This window comes from Portunus trituberculatus, chromosome 47, assembly GCF_017591435.1.
Source record: "Portunus trituberculatus isolate SZX2019 chromosome 47, ASM1759143v1, whole genome shotgun sequence".
NCBI classification, from domain to species: domain Eukaryota; kingdom Metazoa; phylum Arthropoda; class Malacostraca; order Decapoda; family Portunidae; genus Portunus; species Portunus trituberculatus.
The window spans coordinates 12,155,045-12,175,164 of NC_059301.1; the positions used below are offsets into that span (position 1 = coordinate 12,155,045).

The 20,120-nt window shown below is 40.7% G+C and overlaps 1 protein-coding gene across 1 annotated transcript in view; it reads right to left on the minus strand.

The window, feature by feature from the left end:
- LOC123520573 (voltage-dependent calcium channel gamma-4 subunit-like) overlaps positions 1 to 20,120 on the minus strand; it is a 47,340-nt gene that overhangs the window by 9,915 nt on the left and 17,305 nt on the right. The window contains exon 2 of the mRNA XM_045282959.1: positions 19,331 to 19,423. Within this exon, the coding sequence (XP_045138894.1) occupies positions 19,331 to 19,423 (93 nt within the window). The remainder of the gene's footprint in view (positions 1 to 19,330; positions 19,424 to 20,120) is intronic.

The following is a 20,120-nucleotide window of genomic DNA, read 5'->3' on the forward strand; positions in this document are numbered from 1 at the left end:
GTTATCCTCATAAGTACTGGGACGCATTTTTACCTCTAGTTTTTGGGTGTGATTAGACGATTTCATTCACAGAAGGAAGCGTCTATGGAGGCCAGAAGATTAATGCACAGAGTCTTCATTATTTCAATCCCCATGTAAGTTTCTGAAGCTGTTTAAAATCACCAAATAGTAACCAGAATGAATATGAAAATACGTCATGGTACTGATCCCGGTACAATGAGTTCAGTGATACTCAACGAGGTGCATAGAGTACTCAGCTGGAAAAAAAGTCACGAATTATAGAGAAAAAGAGATAACATTTAAATATAATGTGAAAAAAAGTGTGATACGAGGAAAGATGAAAGAATGATTAATGCATGTGTGTATAGATGGAAAACTTAGCTAATTAGAATACATAAACAGTTGATTACAGAATACACCAGAGTGAAGAAGGGGGAAAAAGAGGTAAAGAGATGAATACAGAGCAGAAGAAAATAATATAAGTAGTTGGTCATGGAATACACCAGAGTGAAGAAACTGAAAAAAAGGTGGTAGAGATGAAAAGAGAGTAGAAGAAAGTAATATAAGCAGTTATCATGGAATACACCATAGTGAAGAAAGTGAAAGAAAATAAAGATAAGAAGACAGAGCAGAAGAAAGCAAAGAAAACAAAAGAGATAGGAAGAAAAAGTGTGGTGTATGGAGATGTACGGAAGGAAGGAAGGAGAGATGTATAGTGAAGACTGCCAAGAGACTAGAACAGACGTGGGGAAAGATGGGAGAGGAGACGTTTCATTAGAGCTTCATTCAACTAAGTAAAATGTGCACTAGAAAGAAGAACTGGAGATTGATTGGCCAGTGAACATAAATCAGGAGCTCATAAGAATCACAAGAGCTTCGTAGCCCTAACAACAACAATAATAACAGCAACACCACCAACAACAGGAACATCAATCAAGTTAAGTGCTAAACGTGTGAAACATACGAATACTTACTGGCAGAGACAATATTTGAACTGTGAATGTTATTACGAATGCATCACAACGTCACTGAAAAGTCTCTCAGTGTGTCTTTCAAATGATACATGAAATCTTAATCCCTTCAGCACCAAGCCGCGTTTTCATATTCATTCTGGTTACTATTTGGCGATTTTATACAACTTCAGAAACTTATGTGGGGATCAAAATAGTGCTGTCAGAGGAACAAGACGGCGTGAGCTTTAAAATAAACGCAAAGAGGAGTGAACAAGACAAAGAGTATGACGTCTTACAGTCAGATGGTAAAGAGGAAGACAATAAGGTTCAATATTTAATGTCACAAGAAGAGAGCCAAGAGGAAAAGGATGCTGAAGATAACTGTTTGTGGCAGCAGACACAGAGAAAAATGGAGAGGATAATGATGAGGTATTGTTACAAGAAGATGAAGGGAAAGAAGGCAAAGAAAACGATGAATTCACGACAGAAGACAGAAAGAAAACGATGAGTACGGTGAGGTGGATTATGTAGAGGGAGACAAAGTTAAGGGTCATCGTAAAGAGGAAAAAAATAATGAAGGAGATGAAATTATGACATTAGACAAAAAGAAGAGTGGGAAAATGAAGGTGAAGGTCATCGTATAGAGACAAAAAAAGGAGGATAAAGAGGAAAAAAGTAATGAAGGATATGAAATTACGACATTAGACAAAAAGAAAAGCGAAGAGGATAATGAAAACGATGAAATACACTAAGGAGAGGAAAAAGGTGTTGACGATTCAAAAAGGGAAAGAAGATAACGAAAGGAGACGATATAGTGTCAGAAGAGAGTAAAGAAGAAGAAGACAACGAAGACGATAGTATGGTGGCAGAAAAGAAAAAAAGAAGGAAGACGAGAAAGTTGATGCAGACTCAGAAGAGGAAGAGAAAGGTGAGATGGTTGATGTTGCAGCGTCACAAGAAGAGGATGCACAAAAAAGAGACAAAGAAGGTGATGGATTTGTAACAGGAGACACAAAGAAGAATCGAGAGGATGTTGGATATAATGGCGTAGATTCAGAAGAAGGTGATAAAGATGATGCAGATGAGGAGGATAAAGAAGGAGGCAATGAAGATAGCGAGATAGGTTAGGTTAGGTCTAATCATATCGAAAACTCAAGGTAAAAATGCGTCTTACTATTGAAGAGGTTAACTTAAAGAGAGGAAGACACTAGGGAATGAAAGGAAAAGAGTTGAAAATTTTTATCATGTATTTACCGGCCAATTAATCTCAGTCGTATACAAAATTTCAGAAATGCTTATTAACCCCCGCGTTTTCATATTCATTCTGGTTACTATTGGGCGATTTCATACAGCTTCAGGAACTTATTTTGACCTCCATAGACTCGTCCTAATGCAAATAAAATCGTCTAATCACACCCAAAACTCAAGGTAAAAATGCGTCTTACTATTGAAGGGGTTAAAGAGAGCAATGAAACTAAAAGAGTTGTAAATATTTGTCGGCGAATTAGTCTCAGTCGTATACAAAATTTCAGAAATACTCATTAATCTCATCAGTACCAGGACGCGTTTTCATATTCATTCTAGTTACTATTGGGCGATCTCATACAGCTTCAGGAACTTATGTTGGGATTAGAATAGTAAAGACTCATGCCATTATTCTTTTGACCTCCATAGACTCTTCCTAATGCAAATAAAATTTAATCATACCCAAAAACCCAAGATAAAAATGCATGTTACTGTTGAAGAGGTTAACTTAAAAGAGAGGAAGTCACCAGGGTATGAAACGATCTTGCACCGTGTCATGAAAGAAAATAAATATAAATGAGTCACATCTCTAACTTTATAGTTCAATAAATTCTGACAGCCCGGTACAATGACTGATAAGTGGAGGCTCGCTAACGTAATTCCGATATTTGAAAAAGAGGTTGTAAATTTTTATCATGTATTTGCCGGCCAATTAGTTTCAGTCGTATACAAAAGTTTAGAAACGCTTATTAACCCTTTCAGTAACAGGACGCGTTTTTTATATTCATTTTGCTTACTATTTGGCGATTTCACACACCTTCAAAAACTTACGTGGGGGATTAAAATAGTGAGGACTCTGGCCATTAATCTTCTGACCTCTCTAGACCCTTTCTAATGTCAATGAAATCGTCTAATCACACCAAAGAAATTATGTTAAAAATGCATTCCAGCACTGAAAGAGTTGGTGATAAACTTGTTAATCGTTTAGAAGGGGAAAAATGATTCAGCATGAATATTTTGCTTAATGTACACGGAAGCACCTCATGTCATCTACTTTCTATTCTTTTGTAATTCTTTATAAAACTGTACTTTGCATCTTAAGAATTGAATAAACAGAATAAAAAGCAAGACATTTGTGTGATTAATTCCTTGCAAGGGTTAATGAAAATGAAATAAAGGAGAAAATAAAAGATATAGCATGAAGAGGAAGAGGAGATGAATAATATGAATGAAGAAAGAGAAGGGAAGGGAAGCAAATCCGATCGGTGGGAATAAAACACACAGAGATAAGCAGAGTAAAGGAATGTTGCATGTACTGCATGTGTCTCCTCACTTTCGTCTCCACCTACACTCTCTCTCTCTCTCTGTGTGTGTGTGTGTGTGTGTGTGTGTGTGTGTGTGTGTGTGTGTGTGTGTGTGTGTGTGTGTATGTCTGTTTGTCTATCTATCTATCTATCTATCTATCTATCTATCTATGTATTTATGTGTTTGTCTGTCTGCCTGTCTGTCTGTTTATCTGTCTATCGACCTGCCTATCTATCTATCTATCTATCTATCTATCTATCTTCCCACCTCCGCTGTATACCACTCACGTAACTTCTTAGACCATAAAGAAAATAATAAACAAAAATCTTGGAGTGTTTGAGTTCTAAAGTGGAGCACATCCTGATTCTTCCCTTTGAAAATCATTGTTATGAGAGAGAGAGAGAGAGAGAGAGAGAGAGAGAGAGAGAGAGAGAGAGAGAGAGAGAGAGAGAGAGACGTCCCAGAATTGACCCGTTGATCTTTATGTGGCGTAAGATTAAGTAGCAAAGTAAGCTAAACTGACGAGAAATGCTGTTACTTCATTAAAACTCCCAGAAAAGAAAAAAAAAAAGGAGGGAAAAATGTAGCGCAGATGAAGAAGAGGAGATCATGATGACTTAAGGTAGACATGCACTGCTCTGTTAGAAATGTATATACACAGAAATAGATTGAACATATAGACAAGATAGATAGAGAATACCGGCAGAGGAGGAGATCAGAGTTTTTTCTAATCTTAATGTAACAGAAGAGTGTGGTGAAGCGAATGTAAGAATGGGTACAGAAGAAGGAAATAGTTAGAAATAATGAAGTAAAGTTAGAGATAAAAGTGTGTGGGCAGTCCACGTTGCTATTTCTATCAGAGAAAGTCGCGTAATGTATATATAGTCTACATATAAATGAGACAGAAAAAGAATACCGGCTGAGGAGATCAGAGAGAGTCGCGTAGTCCACAGCTTGTTTTTTGATGGATGGCAAGACTTAACCTCATATTCAGAAACACTTCACTGTCTCACCACGACTAATTTTGAAAGGCCACATTGAATTGTCAGCCAGGTTCCCTACAGTGTTTCTCCTGTTCGTAGTATAGAAAGCTTGTCAATCTGTGTCTAGAACCTTGAAAACACCCCTCAGGAACTCATGTAACTTAAACTAGAGGCCTTTGAAAGTAGTGGAGGTGCAGCGCAAAAGTGTTTAAGATTACGACCATTATGACAACACTATCCAGGAGAAAATCCACCAATTCCACCACAACCACCACCACCACCGCCGCCGCTCAATCAGACAGGTTATCACACAATACACTTCCTCATCTACAAAACTTTTAATGCAAGTATCAAATATTCACGTATATCTTTTGTGAGTCACTGAGCAAGGCGCTAGGGTACATTAATTTCTCAAAAAACTGTAGGAATAGTGTATTTACTTAGAAGAGGATGAAGAACACTGCACTAGTCCTTTTCCTTCGCCACAACAGTCGTTCATCGCGGAGATTTATGAATACGGGCGGTCCTCTAGACGTTCTGAACCCCGCCTCGTGAGTAAGGTGCTCCTGCATCATTATAGCGCCACATGGAGGACGAGGCAGCGGCGGGGGTCCAGTAATGACAGCGAGCCTCGTATCTCCTGCCGCCAGACCTCCCATTGTATTCTCAAGAGTCTCGGTGCCTTCCCTCGACTTGGTACAACTGCTGCGGCGGAAGTTATTGGGATTTTCAAAGAAGTTTTCTTGATTTTGGTAAGAATGATGAATTTATACACCAGTTAAGAAAAGAGAACCTGTGAAAAAAGTGAAGTTTGAATAACAGTCCCGATAAGAGAACAAACCTTTCAGTGAAGTTCTTTTTCTTTGGAAGTGGAATTGCGTAGGACAATCTCGTAGGATTCTTACGCATCACTGAATCTCAAGTAACCTTTGAGTCTAGCAACGCACCGAAGTATGAGTTAAGTATGCAGCAGCGCACAGTGCCCTACGTAGAATACTTGATGCCCGGAGCGGATCTGTCCACTGATATCCCTTTTTCGAAACTCTCTCTCTCTCTCTCTCTCTCTCTCTCTCTCTCTAGATTTCTACGTATCGAGTTAAGATTTTTCCATTTTTTTTTGTCAATTTACCTGTAAATAACCCGCAAGGCTTCAATGGACGACACTCCTCCTGAATTCAACATGCTTATTCCGAAACAATCACTTCAACTACAATGAGGAAGCAGATAAGCAGACGTGGACACACACACACACACACACACACACACACACACACACACACACACTCACCTATTCTTTTGGAGAATACCTCACTCTTACACGCGTTTGAATAACTTTTAAGAAAATGACGAAGTACAAATAAAATAAAATTATATGAAAAATAAGATAGCCAGTGACTCTGGAGACATGTGATGTTGCCAGAATCTTTGAAAAGGTTTATTAAAATTTCTTAGTGTGGGGACTGTCCTTAGCGTGCTACATCATCATATGGATGCAGTGTTTTACTACAGGAAAGCACTGGTGGAAGAGTACGAGTAAATAGCAACACAGTAATGGAATACGCATGGCACACCGCACCTCACCTGACACCTGCTGCTGGCCGTGCAGGAGGAAACAGCGGGACCTTTAAACATGTATTGTAAACATGCAATATCCATCTCTTTTCTTTTTGCCTAGTGATGCTTTTCAGTTCTTTATGATACTAGGTAAACTCATAGTCTCTTAATCCGTGGTATAACACTTAATACATGAAGTGGATGACTGTGAAGGTGATGCATTTGTTAATGTCAGCGCACCGTGTTGCGCAGCAACGCCCGTCACGTGCCACTCATGCCAGCAGCCAGTCGTCACTCACTAGTCACCCTTGTGCTGTGTTAGGTAGTGGATATGAGGTTTGATGTAGAGACTGAATTGCTGATGCTTGGCAGTTGTGTGTTCGTCAGCCTTCCTCAGGGTTCCTGCTGGGGTGTGGAACAAGGATTCTCCATCAAGAAGCCTGAAGAGAACAGGACGAGGCATGTGGTGCGGTGCCAAGCGCAGGGCAAAGCCGCCACGCACCACCCTGCAGTACGCCACGCCGCGCCAGGGCTTCAAGGTGAGCATGACAGTCCTGCTGCTCTTCTGTATCTGTGTAATGCTTATATCATGACTGTTTACTTTAGTTTCTCCATAGTTTACACGAAATCGATGTAAGATTGGTTAATAAATAGGTATAGAACAAGAGCAGTAGACCCAGTCGCTGCCAAACCAGCGGCAGCCATGGTTGTTAACGTGTGGTTTGAGCTCTGACTTGTCTGTTGCTCATTCTAAGTGGCTTGTGTTGTGAACATGTGGGGCAGCGAGGCCGAGAGACACAAGTTATTGAGCACCATCCATACAGTCACGATGTGGCACCCTCCACTACCTCTGTTCATACCGGCACCCATGCCCACTAATGACTATATTCTGACGTCATGCGGTAATCAGATTTTTGTGAGGTTGCAGTTTATAAGGATCATATTGCAGTGGATTAACATTTTTTAGATAATGAAAAACCTGTTCATCACGCAATATAATAAACTTATCACAGCCCTCTAGTGACACCTACAAAAAATGCAATTAAACTGATGCCGTGGTGAGGGATTTAATAAAGGGCTTTGCTTGTTGAGTACATTACCTTGCTTTGCTTGGAGGGTGTTTACATCAATAGACCAGCAATTCCATTTTGTTTTATACGTTCTCGGTTGAATATTGTTTGGCACAGTTTTTCTTTTAACTCTTTTCATTTAATATTCTATAAACCTTATTAGCTTTTTATAATGTATATACTTGGGGTTGTTTTTGTTACTACTACTACTACTACTACTACTACTACTACTACTACTACTACTACTACTACTACTGCTACTATTACTACTACTGCTACTACTACTACTACTACTGCTGCTGCTGCTGCTGCTGCTGCTGCTGCTGCTGCTGCTCCTCCTCCTCCTACTGCTACTACTACTACTACTACTACTACTACTACTACTACTACTACTATTGCTATTGCTATTGCTACTGCTGCTGCTGCTGCTGCTGCTGCTACTGGTACTGGCACTGCTGCTGCTGCTGCTGCTGCTGCTGCCACTGCTGCTGCTGCTACTACTACTACTACTACTACTACTACTACTACCACCACCACCACCACCACCACCACCACTGCTACTACTACTACTACTACTACTACTACTACTACTACTACTACTACTACTACTACTGCACACCACCACCACCACCACCACCACTACTACTACTACTACTACTACTACTACTACTACTACTACTACTACTACTACTACTACCACTACTACTACTACTATTACTACTACAAATAGCAACGGAAATACTTTAATTAGATGTTCTATAAGCTCATAAATTTTTAGTGTGTGTGTGTGTGTGTGTGTGTGTGTGTGTGTGTGTGTTCATCAAGGGGACGCACCATCATAAAGCAGTACATCATGTAACTTGCTCTTATCATTACAGCAAAAACCGACTTGTTTCTCATATCGTTTCGTTCAGTCAGTCAGTCAGTAAGTCAATCATTCAGTTAGTCAGTCAAGTAACATTCACCTTCCTTTCGGCTGACTCTAGTGACCTGTAAGGGGACTGTCAATTAAGTGGGCCTCTTTTTATATATTTTTTTGTTGCCCTTGGTCAGTTTCGCCCTATTACATAAAAGGAAAATCACGTTTGGACAAGCCTGACTGCACTACGAAGGTATTCACTTAGGTAGTATAGAAGCGCCGTGCAGTATCAGTCAGTCAGTTAGTCATTCAGTCAGATAGTCAGTCAATCAGTCAGTCAGTCAGTCATTCAGTCAGTTAGTCATTCAGTCAGATAGTCAGTCAATCAGTCAGTCAGTCAGTCAGTCAGTTAGTCAGTCAGTCAGTCAGTTAGTCAGTCAGTCAGTCAGTCAGTCACCGGATCATCGTATCATTGTCTACCGTAATTTTGTCGCCAAGATTAACCTCTTCAGTACCATGGCACATTTTCATATCTATTCTGCATACTATTTGGTGATTTTATGCAGCTCCAGAAACTTATTTAGGCATTAAAATAGTGAAGACTCTGGCCATTAATCTTCTAACCTCCATAGACCCTTCCTAATGTCAATAAAATCGTCTAATCATACCCAAAACTCAAATAAAAATGCATTCCAGTACTGAAGGATTTAAGACGTGCGTAATGTTGAAAGTGAGCTCGTCGCTATATATGAACAGTGAGGGAAGTGAGAAGGCTTGTAGTATACTGGTGGTGAGCGTCCTGAATTCTGAAACGCTTAGCTCTCTCACTATCACTGCTTTCCAAAGGCTCCCAGTTGAATATACTCGTGTTTTTAAGGGTTCTGATGATCGACTGGTAATATTTCTAATTTATTAAAAAAGAGAAACTTGCTTGAAAACCCTGCTAGTTGTGTCTGTGACCTTGGAAATTTGTCGTAGTGAGAGAATAAAGCATTTTTAAAAGTATTTTTATGGTTCTGGTGATGGATTGGCAAGATTTCTAGTTTGTTAAAGGGAGAAACTGTCTTGAAAACCCGGCTAGTCGTCTCTGGCCTTGGAAAATTGTCGTAGTGAGAATACGTGCGTCTGAGCGTGTTGTCAGTTGTCACTCAGCACAATTCACCGCTGCTGCCTCGGTCAAGTGCATGCAGGATTAACCCTGTAAGTCCGGCAGCTGTTGGATTATCAGTATTGAGTCAAAATGTGATGTCTTTATCAAGTTTATCAAGTTCCATGCTTGCTCTATTGAAATCACCGACTCGTATTTAAAGAGTGGAATAAAATATACGTTCTAAAAAAAAAAAATTCAATTCTAACTTAGTGTTTTGACAATTTCCAAGAGGCCACCAGCAGTGTGAAGATTAATGGCTGGTGTATACAGGGTGGTGGTGGTGGTGGTGGTGGTGGTAGTGATGGTGGTGGCGGGCAGGAGGGAGGGAGAGATAAAGCTTCCTGTTAGATGTACCAGTTTAAGTTTCAGTTAGATTAATGAGTCCCAGAAGGCCGCGGGCTGAGGAGGAACGGAGCCGCCATCAGGAGCAGCATGTAATGAGGAGAGTGATGAGACCTGACTTAATAACGTCTTGGGGTTTGGTTAGTGTTACAAGACGTGCTTTAGTTATAGAGAATCGTATCATTATAATAGTGATTTGATTCGTGTCTTAATTGTAACTTTGATGTGTGCGAGGCGTCAGGTAAATAATGTCTTGTGGCTGAGTTAGTGTTATGAGACTTTTTTTTAATCGTTACATTAGAAAGTCTTTGTTGTTTTATTTACTTTGTTCTTAACCTCTTTAATACTGGAACACATTTTTACCTTGAAATCTCATTGACATTGGGAAGGGCCTATGGAGGTCAGAAGATTAATGGCCACAGTCTTCACTATTTTAATCTCCCCACATATGTTTTTAAAGCTGTATAGAATCGCCAAATAGTAAGCAGAATGAATATGGAAACGTGTCATGGTACTGAAGGAACTAAATTCTTTTTGTAATTGTCAGGTGTAGGTAATAATTTCTTTGCGTTACGTCGTTGTTTTAAGTCCTAAATCATGCCACTTTAGTTTAATTAAATTGTTGTTATTGTTTTTGTTGTTAATCCTCTTCAGCTTTTTATTTAATTATCAGTTAATTCGTTTATTTATCTATGTAGGCACTTATTCATTTACTTATTTCCGCATCCAGCTCGTGGTGGTCGTGGTGGTGGTGGTGGCGGCGGCGGGTGCCCGGGGCATGCCGCCGCAGGTGCCGCAGCCTCATTAGCCCTAATGAAAATTGACCGCCGCTCGGGGCCGTTCATCTAATCCTGCTGCAACTAAAGCTGTACAGAGTGACCTGTGGCGGCATGACCGGCATGCTCGGTGGTGAATAAAGGATATCGTGTTACAGAGTCCGTGTTTTGAAGCGCTCTGTTCTCTCATCAGGAATTTTCAAAGGCAGCGGAGAGGAATAATTGGTATAGCATGGGTGTTTTGTGCCACTGACTGCACGTAACCTTTGTTAAACCCTATCTTCATGAAAACATCCTCAGACTCCGGGTAACTTTTAGTGTTCGTTAATGGTAATTCAGACAAACCGCTGAGTTCTCCGCGGCTGCTGCTGCTTCTGCAGTGCTCGGCCTTGCTGCTTCCTTATAAAACACTCATATATAAAAACACTGAAGCAAAATACTTCACTGCGTACAGCTTACTTCCTACTCACTTCCTTTGCTCGGTACTGACGTGTTGTGAAGTTGAACGTTAACCCTTTCACTGACACGAGGCAACTATCACCACCAAAGGTAATGTGTGAAATCTTCATAAAAATGTGCAAGGAAGTTGTGGTTGAAAAGTATTAGATTTTGCAATTTTTATCCAGTTTAACCGCTTCAGTCCTCTGTCGTGTTTTCATATTCATTGTGGTTACCATTTGGCGATTTTATACAGCTTCAGAAACTTATGATGGGATTAAAAATAGTAAAGACTACCCATTAATCTTTTGACCTCCATAGACCCTTCCTAAAGCAAATAAAATCGTCTAATCACACCAAAAAAATCATGGTAAAATGGCGACTCAGTATTGAAGGGAATTAAAGATGGATGTGCCTGTAGAACAATTGGATATGTATCGGAGTGATTGGTAATTCAGAAAAGGTGTACCACGTGGCATTCAAAGGGTTACTTGGGCTCTCATCGACTTGCTGACCATGCCGAGGGACGTAAGCTGTCAATAATGATAATACTGTGTCGGATACAACTTGTTGGCAAGTCTTACAGAACTCATTGATGTGTTGTTGATTACTTACCAACTCAAACAGAACTCCTAAACACAAGACAGGCTGCCGTGGTTCTCAAGATTAGTTAGGCGAGTCTGTTACTCAAGCACCAACAAACTGATTATGTATATGTATGCATGTATGTGTGTATGTGTGTATGAATCGTTGTATCATGTTGTTATACCCAGATGAGTTGTTCTCGTTTAAGCGGGTGAGGTTAAATGTTAGAGGAAATGCAGCAATATCAGCATTTTATATATCTCTCATAAATGTCCCCAGGTCGGACTGCTCTACCGATGTCATCCATTAGTGTCATGTCACCTCCCTCAACTTTTCTTAATTAACTTCTGCAACATTCGCGGTCTTATCTGTTTCTAAATCAATTGAACACCTCCTCTACTCTACTAAACCTCATCTTCTTTTCCTCACTGAAACACACGCGTCTGAGACAACTGACAGTTACCACTTCTCTTTCTCTGTCCACTTTTTCGTATCAAAGCTGATGTTGCGTCTATGTGTGTGTAGTGACTTCATTTGCTCACGTTATTCACTTCTCCGTTTGGGTCCTCCTATCAGAAGCACATGTCTGTATCTTGTCTTGGTAATAAAGAAACGGCAAAAAATAAAAGCTAGCAAACAAACGGTGCAAAAAAATAACAAACTAAAAAACAAAAAAACAAACAAAAAACAAAAGGACGAACAAAGCAAACGGTAAAGGAAAGGTAACAAAAGAAACGCTAAAAAAAAAAAAACTAGACTCACTGAAGATGCTAATCCCCAAAAAGAACCATTGCTCGTTTCTCCGTTTGAGTCCTCCTGTCAGATGCTCATGTCTGTGTGTTGTCATGGTAACGAAGAAACGGCAAAAAATAAAAGGTAACAAGCAACTGGTGTAAAAAAAAAAATGAAATAAAATAAAGAACAAAAAGACAAAGGGCGAACAAAGCGAAGGAAAGGGAACAAAAGGAACGATAAAAGAACAAAAAAAGGTTCACTGAAGATTCCAACTCCAAAAAAGAACCGTTGCTCCGCTTGAAGATGCTCATGTCTGTGTGTTGTCATGGCAACGAAGAAAAGGCAAAAAAGTGCCGCCGTGGTACAGTGGAACCATGCGGGCTTTGGGGTCTGCGGGGTCTCCAAACGCACGGGTTCGAATCCTGTTCACAGTCTGAGTGTAGGTTGGGCTTCCTCACTCGGGGCAACGGTTTCTTAGCGGGTGGGCTTTGAGATAGGAGGTACCCCAAGAAGGTATCCCCTTTAGCCCATAAATTCCCGTGAAAAACCCATATATATATATATATATATATATATATATATATATATATATATATATATATATAAAACGGAAACGAAATATAAAAAAAAAAAAACAAGAGCGAGCAAAGGAAACGGTGAAGGAAAGGTAACAAAGATCCACTAAAGATGCCAATCCTCAAAGAGAACCACCTGAAATAGTAATAAAAGAACACAACAACCGAGGATAAGAACTTTTTGAGGTGTAACATTTGAATACAAGCAACTGAACCTGTGAAGAAAACACTACGAAGAGGTAACTAAAAGGAAGTCAGTGATACGTGTGGCTTAACCAGTAACGAGTAACCAGGAGCTTGAAACGGCACGAGGAGAAAGATGTGGTGGCCCTATTTCACCACAGCTGCCTCACAAATACAGGGAAAAGTTAGGTGGTGGTTTAGATTAATGTGCCCAGGGGGAGGCGGAGGGCGGTGGCGTTACAGGGCCCCGGGGGATTGTGTTGAAGCCTACTATATTTTTAGCTGATGTAATATACTTTGCGATGCCTCACTGGATGAAAAGAGTAACAGAAAAGTGATGGTGATATAGGAAAATACGTCATGTTTCCTGTGTGTGTGTGTGTGTGTGTGTGTGTGTGTGTGTGTGTGTGTGTGTGTGTGTGTGTGTGTGTGTATGGTGAAGAAAATATATACAGTTGCTTATACTATTTTTTTTTGTCTATCTGTTTTCGTGATGAATAGAAGTATATGTCTGGCAAGCTCTCTCTCTCTCTCTCTCTCTCTCTCTCTCTCTCTCTCTCTCTCTCTCTCTCTCTCTCTCTCTCTCTCTCTCTCTCTCTCTCTCTCCATAAGAAAGACAAATAAATAGATAAGCAGCAGACTCGTTGACAAAGACAGAGAGGGACAGATGGATAAATGAATAAATAGATCAACACAGACAAAGGCAGAAGTCCAGGTTGATAAATGAATAGTAAATAAATAGGATGATAGATAAATAGATGGATTGGTGGACAGACGCATATACAAACAGATAGATAGATAAATATAGATAGGTAAATAAATAGATGTATATGAATTTTACATTGGGATATTTTACCGGCGCACAGGCATCGCTGGGGCCGCATGAATGGACGCGGCTCCACATGTTATTGCAACACTGACAATGAAAAGACCGTAAAACATCAATTGCTGACCAAATTGTACCGAGCAACAAAAGACAAAGGGTATGAGGGGAATGGACTGCACGCGCGCACACACACACACACACACACACACACACACACACACACACACACACACACACACACACACACACACACACACACACACACACACACACACACACACACACACACACACACACACACACACACAGTGAATCACCTTGCCATTTTTCCCGTTATTGGTGATGTATGTTTCCTTTTTTTCTTTCGGTAACGTCGAAGCGAGTATGCAAATATAGTCCTTGTAATATTCTGACAGGAAAAGACAGCACGGTACAGCACGGTACAGTACACGGGCACACTGTTAACCCCTTCAGTACCATGACACGTTTTCATATTTTTCCTACTTACTATTTGGTGATTTTATATAGAAACTTATGTGGAGGGGGTTGTAATAGTGGAGACTTTGGCCATTAATCTTCTGACCTCCATAGACTCTTCCTGATGTCAGTAAGATGGTCTAATCATACCCAAAACTCACTATAAAAACGCATCCCAGTAATGAAGGAGTTAAGAGCACTCATAATAAAAGGTGAACATTATTTTACACTCAGCTACACTTTCAGTAAGAATCTTTTCACTCTGTCATCTCCTTCTTCTTTAAGTTACTGCCTTTAGCCCTTTCAGTCCCTCATTGCTACATCCATTTCCTATCTGCCATTGTTATTTCCCTGGTTACTGCTCTTCTTTACTCGTTTCCTGCATAGATGAGTTCCCGTAGCCTCAGTGAAGTTTTGGTTTGTAGGCGCACACACCGCTCTTCTGTTCTAACTAATGCAAGAGTTTAACTAGTATCCCTTTTCTCTCATCTCTTTCACTGGTATGTTCTGAAACTTTGTACTCTCTCTCTCTCTCTCTCTCTCTCTCTCTCTCTCTCTCTCTCTCTCTCTCTCTCTCTCTCTCTCTCTCTCGCGTAGGTTTAATGGGTAACTCATCTATTTATCTTTTTCCCCCCACACCATCCTACTAACGGCGTGCCATTTTGATGCCTACACAATGCCAAGGCACTGAGAGGCAAACACGCAGCGCATATTACACATTCTTATACGCTGGATATTAAAACACTCTTATATTAAACACAGATTCTTTCTTGACTGTGGTTTATGATTTTCTTTTAAGTTGCGGGTGAAAATTTTCTTCGTTTTCCTTTTCCTGCCTCATCTAAAGATCTCCGTTTTCTTTGATGGTCCATTTGTTGAGTAGACGGATGTACACGGATATTCTAAAGTGAGGTTGTTCAGTGCCGGTGACAATAATGGCTTAGAAAGTACAATACCGTGTCCTCAGTTCAACATGGTTCCCCTCCTGCTCTTTCTCACTGGTTCACGTTACACTCTTATTTCAGAAACGCCTTCCCGTCTCACTACGACATTTTTCCAAGGCCACATAAACAATTAGCCCGGTTTTTAAGACAGTTTCTCTTTTAATAAACTAGAAATCTTGATGCACATGCGTTTCGAAGGTGTTTTTTACGGTTCTAGTGGCAAAGTGACAAGATATTTACATTATTGACTGGAGAAACACTCATGGAAATCCTGCTATTCATCCCTGTGGCTTTGAAAAATAATCGTGGTGAGAGAGCAAGGCGTTTCTGAATAAGGGCCAGCGACGCGAGAAGGTGGCAGTCGAAGTCATTTAACTGATCCCAAAACTACACGTCGGGGATGCTGTGTGAATGGGCGTTGGTGGCGAGGTTTTCCACGGCTCTAATTAACTGTCAGACCGTTTTGGCGTGAAAATGTTAGACTCGTATTCCCAAACACTTCTGTGCTTCACCTTTACTATTGCGAAAGGCTTTATATAAATTTACACGAGTTTTTTAAGGTGTTTTTAAAGTTCTAGAGGCAGAGTGATAAGATTTCTATATTATTAACTGGAGAAACACTTTTGAAAATTCCTCTAGTCATCTCTGTGGGTTTGGAAAAATAGCCGTGGTGAGAGAGCGAAGCGTTTCTGAATACGGGTCTAAGTTAGTGCGATTTTAGTGTGCAGGTTGTGGTGTACAGATTGAAGGTTAGATGGTATGGATGAGTGACTGGTAGAAAGAAAGACTGGGATGAGTTGGTATGTGAAATGGTATATTAGTGTTCATGACATTCGTTTTTGTTTGACAGTGGTTTAGTATCATTAATTAACCACTTCAACACTCTTTTACCTTGATTTTTGGGAGTGATTAGACAATTTTATTTGCGTTAAGAAGGGTCTATAAAGAGGTCAAAAGATTAATGGCCACAGTCTTCACTATTTTATATCCCCACATAAGTTTCTGAAACTGTATAAAATCGCCAAATAGTGAGCAGAACGGAAACGCAGCATGGTAAAGAAAGGGTTAAAGAAGAACAGTTGCATGTATGTCGATAATTCTTTTTTTTTTTTTTTGAGTTCTTAGGACTGTGTTTCTTGTATAAAAAAGCTTGAATTGTCTCAGATGTGAATGCCAGCCTCAGAACTGTTCGGAGCTCTTAGTAACCAAACCCTTGTGTTGAGAAATCTTAATCTTCTTCAATATTGGGACACATTTTTACCTTAAGAATTGTGTACGATTAGACCATTTTATTGACACTAGAAAGGGTCAGAAGATTAATGACCACAGTTTTCACTATTTTATATCCCCCTATAAGTTTCTGAAGCTGTATAAAATCACCAGATACTAAGCAGAATGATTATGGAAACTCGTCATGGTACTGAAGGCGTTAATAAAGCTGTCAGTTGGAACAGGGACACAACAATAGTTAAGTCCCTCTCTAATCTACAATCCCCGACTACTCAAAGGCCACTAGCACTTACTTAACGCAACAGACTGCTACGTAGATGCATAACAGTTTAAAAAAGATTCGCTTGTAAAAGATATTAGCCTCTTCCGTACCATGATGCGTTCTCATATTCATTTTGGTTATTATTTGGTGACTTTACTCAGCGTCAGTAACTTACGTGGGGATTTAGATTGTGAAGACTCTGTGCATTAATCTTCCGACCTCCGTAAACCCTTCCAAATGTACCTAAAATGGTCTTATCGAACACAAACTAGTGGTAAAGATGCGTCCCAGTACTGAAAAGGTTAAAACACTAAAAACACACTTCATTCCTTGATAACATACTTTCATATCAATTCCAACCCCCATAAGCCCTTCCTAATGTACATAAAATCGTCTTATCGTACACAAGACTCGTGGTAAAGATGCGTCCCAGTATTGAAGAGGTTAAAACACTAAAAACACACTTCATCCCTTGATAATATACTCTTACATCAATATTATTCTCCTACTTTTCATGATGGGACATTCTATAATCTTAGAGGAAAATTCTTAATCGCAAAATGTTTAAAGTTTTTTTTATATTCTTAACGATCCGGACCTTTAAGCGATAAGAAGAATAAATAATCCTTCCTTCCTTCCTTCCTTCCTTCCTTCCTTCCTTCCTTCCTTCCTTCCTTCCTTCCTTTCTTCTTTCTTTCTTTCTTTCTTTCTTTCTTCTTTCTTCCTTCCTTCCTTCCTTCCTTCCTATATTAATATGCGGCTCCATAAGATTGTGATTTTTTTTTTTTTTAATGTGGTCATAACACAGAAAAGTTTGCCCACCCCGTGACTTAGATAAATGTTTTGCGCACTGAAATGAGAAAACTGAAAAAAAAGAACACACTTCCCCCCAAAAAAAAAACATTGTGTGATCAGATTGCATACTTCAACGCCATGTATTGCACAGTAGTGGTTTGTTATTCCCTGGGATCAAAATTGTACCCAGTGAAAAAGTGCAGATGTAGTACCACTGGGATCCCTGCTGACCTAGTAGCGGATGGAAGACAGAGACACAGAGAGAAGGTTCCTGAGTGCATATTACAACGCACAGTAGTTTATTATTTCCTGGGATCAAACTTGTATCCAGTGTAAAAGTGCAAACTGGGATCCCTGCTGAGCTAGTAGCGGATGGAAGACAGAGACAGAGAGAACGTTCATGTCTTTGTACCATTTTTCCTTTGTTTATCAAGATCCGCCGTGGAGGTTCGCGTGAAGACCCCTTAAAAAATCTAGACGCGCAGTTAAAGTTTCCACATTCAGCACACCGGTACGTTATTACTTGTGTTCTTCCTCTATGATGATCACTATCTTGTGTATTTCTTGGTTCCGAGTCTATGTAACTCACAGTTTCCTCTTTTTACCTTTGTTTTTGCTCGAGCTTATGTTGGAAGTCATTAATTATAAGTCTTTGTATCGACGTCGCAGAAGATTATAATCTCAAGGACTTGGGAAACGACGAGAGAGAGAGAGAGAGAGAGAGAGAGAGAGAGAGAGAGAGAGAGAGAGAGAGAGAGAGAGAGAGCGTGTACCTTGGATTCCAACTAAAATATTTTCAGAGGAAGGGTAGACGAAAAGATATATATTGATGCTGAGGAAGTGAACCAACCCATTACACACACACACACACACACACACACACACACACACACACACACACACACACACACACACACACACACACACACACACACACACACACACACACACACACACACACACACACACACACACACTCAGTTTAACGAGAGGCGAAGTGAGGAAAGGAAGATGAGTGGAGGAGAAAACTATTGTATTCACCAGAGGGACGGACACACACACACACACACACACACACACACACACACACACACACACACACACACACACACACACACACACACACACACACACACACACACACACACACACACACACACACACACACACTAATGGGATAGCCTTTAAGTAGGATAATAGAAAAAAATAGGGCTTCATTACTCTCTCTCTCTCTCTCTCTCTCTCTCTCTCTCTCTCTCTCTCTCTCTCTCTCTCTCTCTCTCTCTCTCTCTCTCTCTCTCTCTCTCTCTCTCTCTCTCTCTCTCTCTCTCTCTCTCTCTCTCTCTCTCTCTCTCTCTCTCCTTTTCCCCGTCTCAGCGAAGGAAGGCCAATATTACACAAGACAGTTAATGTAGCACCACTTTGCAAACAGGCCGTCCACACCAGACTCTGATCATCCTGTACTCTTGCCCGCCCACCCATCCAGACAGTGTGCTATTAGCTGGCTATCACGCAGCCGGTGGGAGGGAGAGACGGAGAGCTAGAGAGGGAGAGGGAAGGGATGCAAGTGGCCATTATTGCTGCAACTATCCCAGGCACCTTTCGGACCATTAGCTGATTAAGGAAGTAGGAAGGCTTTTGTATATTTGGAATGATGCTTGTTTAGTGGGTGAAGCTGGAGAGGCGAGGCAGTGTAAGGAAGGGTTAGCGTATTGGAAATTGTAATGTGTGGTTTTCATATTTTTGAGTTTTGGTTGCTGTTTCTCTTCCAGGCTCTGTGTTGTATGTATGCATGTATGTATGTATGTATTATGATTATTTGTTTTATTTATCTATTTTTTCTGTTTTTGTTTTGTTTGGCTTTGCTGGAAGCGATGTTGCAGTCAAGGGGAGATGATAGTTGTTGGTAGTCGTGGTTCTTTTGCTACTGCTGTTATTTTGCTGCTCTTACTACTACTACTACTACTACTACTACTACTACTACTACTACTACTACTACTACTACTACTACTACTACTACTACCCAACACACTCAGTACTCACAGGGAATGGCCGCCGTGGCGTCTGAAGGATCTGGAGTGTACGTCTCAGAGGGGAAGTAGTCAATACGTGAACATCTGAGCTCCGTCCTGCCCACTGCGGGAGAGAAAAAAAGACGCCGGTGAGAGAGGCTGACGGAGGCGGTGAAGGGGGGAGGACGGTTGGGACTTGGAGGAAGGAGGAGGAGGCGGAGGAAAAGGACGAGAAGAAAGAGGAGTAGGCAAACACATGGAAAAGGAAAGTAGCAAGGCTGTTATTTGTTACAGGGCTGATTGTAAGGGAAATAGGATAGCATGGACGAAAGAGTAGGAGGAGGAGGAGGAGGAGGAGGAGGAGGAGGAGGAGGAGGAGGAGGAGGAAGAAGAAGAATGAGGGAAGAAAGTGGTGGATATCGAGGAGGAAGAGGAAGAAAAGTAAGAGAAAATGAAGAAGAAAAGAGATCGTTTAATGTTTCACAATGATGATGATGATGATGATAATGAGGAGGAGGAGGAGGAGGAGGAGGAGGAGGAGGAGGAGGAGGAGGAGGAGGAGGAGGAGGAGGAGGAGGAGAGGATGAGGAGGAAGAGGAGAAATGATAATGTGATGTTGGAAGATGGCGATGCTGATGATGATGAGGAAGAGGAAGAGGAAGAGGAAGAGGAAAGGAAGCAGGAGTGATAGTGAGATGGTGGGAAGGAGGAGGAGGAGGAGAAGGAAGAAGAAGAAGAAGAAGAAGAAGAAGAAGAAGAAGAAGAAGAAGAAGAAGAAGAAAAGGTGATGGTAATCGGGAGGAAAAAAACGAACGGGAAGA